The 8992-nt window shown below is 44.7% G+C and overlaps 2 protein-coding genes across 2 annotated transcripts; both read right to left on the bottom strand.

Moving 5' to 3' along the window:
* Positions 1-3142: 3142 nt before the first annotated feature.
* Positions 3143-3910, bottom strand: LOC108524252 (complex III assembly factor LYRM7). Its single transcript, XM_017865251.1, has one exon. The coding sequence runs from the start codon at positions 3873-3875 to the stop codon at positions 3561-3563; it is 315 nt and encodes a 104-aa protein (XP_017720740.1). The 5' UTR covers positions 3876-3910; the 3' UTR covers positions 3143-3560.
* A 320-nt stretch (positions 3911-4230) lies between these two features.
* LOC108524246 (translation initiation factor IF-2-like) lies at positions 4231-8589 on the bottom strand. Its single transcript, XM_017865245.1, has 4 exons — positions 8469-8589; positions 8281-8379; positions 7770-8199; positions 4231-4321 (listed from the first exon to the last, which is right to left on the bottom strand). Exons 1-4 carry the CDS (start codon positions 8587-8589, stop codon positions 4249-4251), a joined length of 723 nt encoding a protein of 240 aa, XP_017720734.1. The 3' UTR covers positions 4231-4248.
* Positions 8590-8992: the final 403 nt, after the last annotated feature.

Below are 8992 nucleotides of genomic sequence, written 5' to 3'. Positions count from 1 at the left end.
GAGGGGAGGAGGAAATAAAATGAATAGGGAGGAAGCTTCTCACAGGCCAGGAGAGGGTAAGGAAGGGAGTCAAAGACAGAACTTTCTTCAGCAAACGGTAACAGGGGAAATCTGGGGACACTGAGAGTTTTTAAACCCTTTGATCCATCACATAAGTAATCCATGATTTTCCCTTCCACAAATCAGGACTCCTACTCCTTGCTCCCTCCCCACCCCCAATCCTAATTCCTGTTTACAACGAATGTTCAAAAATAAGGAATTCTGTGTAACAGTACCCAGTTTACTCAGGAAATTCTCAGATTACAGAGACATTACGAATAAACAAGTGAAGAGAAGAACCTTGGTGGTTCCAACATAGTATGGCCATCGTTTTATACTCAAAATATAGAAAGACAACCTCAGAATAAGAAAACTTTTGGAATTGAATAAATCAAGTTTATCATTAAAATGCAAAGGAAAAAAACTCTCCAAATGTTGCTGTTCTGTTTTAAAGTACTGCTAGACTGGGGAGCCGGAGAGCGGGGAATCCACCAAAGATTTTTGGATGAAAATTAATCACCCCTTGTCTACCATAGTCACACCTCAATGCCCTCAGACCCAATCCTTCAGAAGGAGTGTCCAAGAGGTATAAAGCAAAACCAGAAAAACAGTTCCCAAATTCCGGAGTTCGTTTTCTCTCCTTAAAAATATAAATATCAGGCTAACACCTGTTGACACACAATAACAGGGACACAGAATCCCTCCCGGAAGACCGACGGGCCCACGGACGCCACGGATGCCACGGTGGTTGACGAGGTTAAGTAACTTGGTTCAGGGTGTCTGGGCACATCTCTGCATGAGACTCTGTCTCTGCTGCTCCCCTCATCTCTACGCAGATACCTCCCCACAATCCTCCCTTTTCCTTGGGCCGCCCATGCCTTTCTGACCAACAAAGGGTCTCCCCGGCCGCAGCTTCTCTCCTTCGGACCTTTACTTCTTGATCCTCACTCTATAGTGAGATGTCACCTAATGGAGGGGAAAGTCCATCACGGGAATCCGTCTGATGGCCTTTGGGTTACCTTAGGGGTTTGCCCGGAGACTAGATGAAAGTAGCAAAGGCTTTATTTAGTTGCCAGTATTCCAGACTGCAGCAACCCACCGGAAACACCCCCACTTTCAAAGACAGGCTTTGAGCAAAGGAACTGTAAGTTTGAGATTAGATCCAGCACAGAGAATACTCCAGAGGTGGCCCGCCACTCGGGTTAGCTTCCAGCCACCATGACCCAAGGTCCCTAAATGCAGTATAGCCTGTGTAGTATAATATAGAAATGTAACAGCCCTTTGAGCATGAAGTTGGAGCATGAAGGGTAAGAAGGCCTGCTTTGGCTGGGAGTCGAACCCGGGTCTCCCGTGTAGGTGGCAAGAACACCACGGTTGAACTACCAATGCCCCACAGGGTGCGGGTTCACTAGATCTAATTTTGAAGAGTCTCTGGAAGGACTTTGAAGCGGTGTTTCTAAAATAGGTTTGTATAGGACTCTTGAGTAGACACAGCGAGCAAACAGGACACCCAGAGCAAAGCCTTGCGTAGGAGACATGTGTCAGGCAACATTATGAAGTTATTTATAATGCATTTAAATAAACATACCAGATTTGAAAGAGCCTAATTGTGAAACAGGCTGTATACAACTAGATAACAGACCTCTATAGAAATACACAGGAAATTCATCCAGGCCTTTGCCTGTGGTCCCAGATTCGGCAAAAACCTCTGGCAATTTCATTTCCTCAATGATGATGTAATCTTTTTGCCAACCCATGCCTTGGTGCCTCCCAAACCCTTTCCTCTCAACCTTGAGACAATCATGAATTCTTTCCCTAAACAGGCTTTCAAAGACCAGGATCTGGAGATTTAGGGACGCATCCAGGTTACTCTGGAAGATCTGTGGGATGATCGAGCTTCTCTTCATTTACACCTCTTTTGAGTCATGTGAAAAAGCCAAGTATCTTGCTTCTAAACTCATATGTTTTTACGAAACCTACAAAAGTGGGCGTGAGTGAAAAGTTCACTCCAATATTTCTCTTCTTAACCACAACCACACTCTCTTTGGCCACTCCAGGAGTCATGGCCAGATGCATCTTTTGAGGCTCCAGGAAAGTCCAGGGATCAAAATGACTGTCTTCCAAGCTTTTAGGTCTTACAGAGATCTACACAAGAGAGGAAGTGAAAATTTCACTCCAAGCCAAGATTTCTTCCCTTGGCAAACAACAGAAGGTTTAGGACAAGCCTTTGCTTTAAGTGCCTGTTGCTTTGTTGGCTCTGTTTTCCAAAGACATCTGTGTAAGCCTATTATAGAACATTCCCACCTCCATCCCCCCGCCCCTTCATGCCTGCCCGTCACACTAGAGTTGTTTTTTTTTTTTTTTTTATACCCATGAGAGGTTATAGCACATGGAACATTGATGGTTCAGTATTAGAACTGTCAACACCCACGCTGGAGACCAGGGTTCAACTTACAGGGTGAATGCATCTCATGTCTGAATCTCCTCTAGCCCCCTTCCCCTTTCTTTCCTCCCTCCCAAGCTTACATACCTTTGTTACTGGCTGGTGTTGCGAAGTCCCAGGTTCTTGGTATCTTAAAGAATTGGACGTGACACACACAGCAAAGCAGCAAAAACTCATTAAGCACAGTAACACTCTCAGAGAGTGGAGGATGGGCTGACCTCTGCAAAATGAGATCAGCGTAAGTTTGGTGAACTTTGGGCTTTGGGTCTTTTTACACTTTTTTTTTTCTCCTTTTCCTGGGGCTGCCTAATCTCTACCCAGCATGTGCCCTCTGATTGATAGGTGGGTTGCTTAGTTACTTTGGCCCCTGTGAGCTTCTACATCACCTCCATCCCATAGTCTTAAGTACATCCATTATATGCAGTGTATATGCATTAGTGTTAATGAGATGATTATCATCTGGGGTCATTTTAAAGCTAATTTTTCTCTCTCATACACATGCCTATCTCTGAGGAGCTGCCTCTTACTGGTTTGCTCTGGATCTTGCCAGCCATAAGCTTTTTAGTCACTACTCTTATCTCACTTTTGTTTTCGCTGTTCAACTTCTGCTTATTTTGCTTCATGCCCACCCACTTCTTTTTTTTTTTGACTAATTTAATATTTTTTAGGACTAAATATCATTTTAATCTAATAATTTAAATGTAATAATTGCATTTCACATGGCAGGAAAACTCACCAATTTGTAAAAGCACCACATTCTCAAATAGCTATGGTAAGACCAAATACTCATCAAGGTCAAAGAGTGAATATATCTCCCTAAGCGTTTGTTTTCCTTTATGAAATTTGATTTTCAATGAATGAAATGTTTTCTTATCTAATTTCCTTTAGAAATACTTAATTATGTTCTTTAGTTCTCAGTAATGACCTTTTAACATGAAATTTAAGTATGAAGCTATTCTGTAATTCATTCATTTTCAATATGTCAGTTCAGAGAAAAATGTCTGCATTTCCAGGACTTTTGCCAGAGTTGTAGATTTTAAAGTGAAAAAGTGCAAAGACTTGTTGTATTCTAGAAAACTCATTGCTTCTGAGTTGGTGCGTCACAGTATGGCACATTTTCTGCAAGAAGGTCTTTCCTAGGGACCAGTTTCAGTGTATTGTGGTCTGTGTGAATACCTTGTATAACAGATGTTCTGAGTAATAATTCAACATCAGAACCTATTTTCATTAGCTCTTCTATTTTCTTAGGAGAAGTTTCACTTTTATTATTTTTGAATTCTTCATTTATCTTTATTCTGGCTGCTTCTAATGCTCTGACATCATTCTTAAAAACTTGTTGTCTGGTTCTGTGCAGTGTTTTAAAGAGCTGCAAAACCTTGGCTGCCTGTGCCATGGCTCTCCTCACCGCCGCCGCTACCTCCGGAGCAGTCCGCCCACCCACTTCTTTATCCTGCTTTTGCTCCTACTCATTTTGACCTTTATTCAATTCCCAGTTCCCTCTGCTATTCTCCTGCCTCACCTTGACTCCTTATTGCTTTGCCTGCTGCACACTGAATTTACTGCAAATAAAACCTCTGAGGAGGATGCTGCTGCCCACTGCACCCTGCATCCTCCGTCTTCTACTCCACGTGTGGAGTTCCAGGGTATGAGCAGTAGAGTAGCAGGAGCTGGAGCAGAGGTGGTGTTGGGTGAAACTCACACAGTGAAATTTCACTTATGCAAATGATCAAGCACTTGGTAGAGGTTAGAGTTCGCTCTTTCTTTGGTTAGAATGAGCTATTTCGGTGAGATGTTAAAGTGTAAGCTCTTTCAGCCAATAAATTGATGTGCTCAGGAAGACTGAAAGAAAGGGGTAAACCAGAATTAGTGCTGCAGGGTCAGAGCTAATAACACAAGCTTCTCTCCTCAGGCCTATTCATTTGAGATGCATCTCAGGCAGTTAAGCACAGCAGTGCTAAGTTAGTACCAATTATACACATACACACACATATAAATATATAAAAGCATATAATATAAATATTACATATGTAAATATAAATTGTACCAATAAAATCAACATCAAGCTTGTTTTTAATCATTTACTCAAAATACATTGAACAGCTACTGTGCAAAGTGTTGGGACTGCTTAGAAACTTAAGACAAAAATATTGAGCCTGTAGTCCCAGGTGAAGCCTAGGCAGGTGGATGGCTTGAATTAAGGAATCCAAGTCCAGTCTGGGCAACAGAGTGAGACTCAGTCTTTTTTTTTTTTTTTTTCCTGAGATGGAGTCTCACTCTGTCGCCCAGGCTGGAGTGCAATGGCACAATTTTGGCTCCCTGCAACCTCCACCTCCCAGGTTCGAGCGATTCTCCTGCCTTAGCCTCCCGAGTAACTGGGATTACAGGCACGTGCCACCACACCTGGCTAATTGTGTATTTTTAGTAGAGATGGGGTGTCACCGTGTTGGCCAGGCTGGTCTCAAACTCCTGACCTCAAGTGATTCACCCACCTTGGCCTCCCAAAGTGTTGGGATTACAGGCGTGAGCCACCATGCCCGGCTGAGACTCAGTCTTTAAAGTCATGAAATAAAAACATAAACATCAAACAAACAAAAAGACAAACTATTATTTCAATAATTGTGAAGCTGTTGATCTAGTAGATGAGATGTGTGTATATATACACATGTATATGTATATATATATCAAAAATACTATAATTTCAGAGAAGTGCTGTAGGGTCTAATGTTTAACAACTTCTGGCATTTGACTGATGGTGTTTAAAGCTCTTCCACCATTTTCCAGGGGTATAAATCGAGGCGAGTTATGTGGTATTTACTACATTTTGGCTTCTTCATATGCAAGGGGATTATGGTAATAATACCTACCCCTTGAGGAAGGTATGAGGACTAAACAAAATCGAGTATGTATAGCCTCGGCCGATACCCATAGACATTGAGTACTCAACTAGGGGTTAGCCAGTAGATTTTAAATTTGTATTTATTCTTATAGTTTTTAAGGTAAAAATTTACATTCATTGAAGTGTTAACTGTATGTTTTTTGACAAATGAATACACTTATATAATTCGTATCCCTATCAAGACAGAGACCATTTTTACCACCCAGAAATTTCTCTCATGTACCTTCCCAGTCAATCCCCTGCCAGAGGGAACCACTGTTATAATTTTTTCACCACAGATTAATTTTCCCCTTTCTAGAATTTCAAATAAATGGGAAGGTATGTGCTCTTTTCTGTCATTTATCTTCACAGACTTTAAAATAAAAAAGTTACAATTTTAAACCTTTTGGGCATGTAGTAAGAATCTCCTTCCCACCAGTAGCCACCAGTCACCAGTCTTCATTTCTCTCTTTTTTGTTTTGTTTTGTTTTTTTTTGAGACAGGATCTTGCTCTGTTGTCCAGGCTGGAGTGCAGTGGCCTGATCATGGCTCACTGCAGCCTCACCCTTCTGGGCTCAAGCAATCCTCCCACCTCAGCCTCCCAAATAGCTGGGACTACAGGTGCCTGCCACCATACCCGGCTAATTTTGCTTGTATCTTGTGTAGAGACAGGGTCTCACCAAGCTGCCCACGCTAGTCTCAAACTCCTGAGCTCAAATGATCTGCAGGCCTTGGCCTCCCAAAGCGCTTGGATTACAGCCATGAGCCATTGTGCCTGGCTCAGTCTTCCTCTCTTGAAGCAACCAATGTTATTAGTTTTATGTGGGCCATCCCATGGCTTATCATTATTAATTCAGGTGTTTATACAAGGCTCTTTGAGAACTCAGTTTTAAAGGTTACCCAAAGCTTCCTGTGACAACTCAGCCTAAAACGATATAAAATCAGTTTTAATATAACTGAAGTTTCTACATTCTGACTCCAAATGTCAGACTGTGACATTTTACCTTTCTCTGACTTTATGCCAAATTTACTTCAACTTCTAGCGCCTATCATTCTCATTTATGAACAAATATGTATTTAACAAATGTGGAAATACAAATCCCATGAGCCAAACAAAACCAAATCCCTGGACTTACGTAGCTGATAGTAAAAAATTCACCAAAATAACCACCCGATTACAGTTTCATGCAATGTGAGAGGAGTAATGCACCACCATAGGGAGGTCAGAAGGTGCTTTTCAGAGGTGGAGACTACAGCTGTTCTCAGAAGGATAGGGGTTAGAAGAACCTTCCTGGCACAGAGCAAAGCATGAGAAAAAGCTTTGTGGAGGCCAGGAAGCTGGTAAATAGGGAATAAAAGAGGCCAGTTTGTCTGGAGCAGAGAGAGGAGAATGGAATTGGTCTGAGTAGTAAGAAGAGACGAAGAAGTGGGCAAAGCTCCTGGTCATTCAGGGCTTGGTTAGGCGGTTTCGTCTAAGAGAATGGGAAGGTGTGGTTTAGGCTGGGAAGTGACAGGGTCACATTATATTCTGAAAAAGCCACTCTGCCAGTTGTGTTGAGATTAGAGAGTCGATAAAGGGGATATGCGTAAACCACAAGAAACTAGGTCAGTAGTCCCTCCACCCCCACTCCCCACGTGAAGGTAGCCTAGACTAGGGTGCTGGTGGAAGAGACAGAAGAGGACACATTCAAGGAAAAATTGGAAGGCAAAAACCGGTAGGATTTGCTGATGGATGATATACAGGAGGGGAGAGGTAGATTATCAGGGATGTATCTTTGTTTTCTTATACAAGATAGATTCAGTTGCAATGAAATTGTTAATTGAAATTTATTTTAAATAATGGCATGAACTAAAGTTATGCAAATATTTTCCTTAGATAAAATATCAAGTTTTCAAAGTTTTTAGCTGGGTGGACGGCATGGCTTTACTTCCTATTTCTTGGTATTTCCTAACCTTGTTGAAAAAAAAGGTTTTCTTTTTCTCAAAGGTTTATTTCAGTGGAAGCCCATCTGCAAAATCTGTTATAAATTTAAATTAGAAAATAACAACAAGTGCCATTGACACGTTGGATTTTTTTTTTTTTACGAGTGACCTAAGGCCACCTCTCGGGGAGCTGGGGCTGCCTTCTGAAGCCTGTGCGTCTGCCCGGGCCTGGAAGTCAGACTCGGGGGCGGTGCGGCAGCGCGAGGCCTGCAGTCCTAAGCGTGGGGTTGCTTGGGGCCCGAGGAAGTGTGTCTCCTGTCTCTTTAACCTGGCAGGGGCGGTTCAAGTGGCCAGGAAAATCAGCGATTTGCAGAGTCCAGGGCTGGTGCTTTGAAAGAGAGGCGGAGGGGAGAGAGGGATTTCCCCATCCTCCCTGCACTGGGTCCATCCCCTTGGTTAATCCTTTTCTCGGCCCGCGAGGCCCCTAACCTGCTCGAACCGTTATTCAGTAGAGGCGGCCCGGTCCCTTTAAGACCCCGCGGCGCCTGCGCCTTGGGTTCTCCTGACACCGCAGAGCCTGATCCTGAGGAGCCAGTCATGGGCTGGCGCGGGCGCGGGGCTGGCTGGCGGTTGAGACCGCGGCGGTACTGGGAGGGGTAGGTGAGGGTCGCGAGGCTGCCTGAGCTTCTGAGTGAGCATGGCGCTTTTGGAACGCGGGACGGGCGACCTGCTGTGCCAGGAGCTGAGCCGAGGCGCGGCGGCGCGGCTGCCCGCTGCCCTCTGGATGGGAAGTTATGGCGAAGTCCACCCAGCCTTTCCGAGGTGAGGGCGCCGCGCCTGGCTGGGATCCCGGTGACCCGAAGGTGCACAGCTGGGTCAAGGCAATAGGCCGTGTGGCCAAGTTTTGTTGGCGCGATGGCTGGGGGGTGGGGGGCGTGCACCGTGGGGGCCTAAGTTCTGCGCGCATTCTTCGCCTGCCGCTGCCGCCCGGCAGTCCAACCTCTCGTGGGCGCTGGGGAGGAAACTCGCTGCGGTTGTTCTGTGGCATCCCAGGGGGTGGAAGGACGGAGCAGCTTTGGCGTGCGTTCCTCTGTAAATCCTGTGGAGACACCGACCCCATACTCCCACTCTCAAGGCGGTTCCTCTGGGAACGCTGAGGGGCAAGAGCGCCTCACGCCCATGACTTGCCAATGTTGGGGTCTCTATTGGGCCTCTGCAATTCTGCTCCTGGCGGAGTCTCCAGGTCTGGTGGTGATGGGCAAACCATGTTGCCAGGTCCAGGGATGCACATGAGGAGCGTTGTAGCCATCACTGAATCACCTCATGACTAGCGGGACAGCCTCAAATAACCGTAGTGATTTCCGGTCGGATGGATTGTGGGGTTGGTGTTTGCACTGCAAAGAGTTGCTGTGATTTCCCTGTGTCTGTCTGTCTGTCTGTCTTTCTGGCTTCTTAGATCATCTCATTTGGCGTCCTTTCACTGAAGAGTTAACCCAGACGTTTGGCATGGTTTCCTTGCTTTCCTCCTGTCTTTTGCTGCTAGAGCTGCTTTCGAAAAGAAGTCTTTTCTCAAGTGGTATCTTTTCTTTGGGTTACAGTGTTCATCCTTTCTTTGCCGAAAGAATGAATCCCAGTGCTTCACGAAGTTAGAGAAAGATCTGCTGGTAGTGTTTAATCTTTGTTCGGAGCTGATGTGCGTTAGTAGCTTTCTT

This window comes from Rhinopithecus bieti, unplaced genomic scaffold (genome assembly GCF_001698545.2).
Source record: "Rhinopithecus bieti isolate Rb0 unplaced genomic scaffold, ASM169854v2 scaffold_81031, whole genome shotgun sequence".
Taxonomy (NCBI): Eukaryota; Metazoa; Chordata; class Mammalia; order Primates; family Cercopithecidae; genus Rhinopithecus; species Rhinopithecus bieti.
The sequence above is the reverse complement of the archived record's forward strand: the minus strand, read 5'-3'. Positions and strand labels throughout refer to the sequence as shown.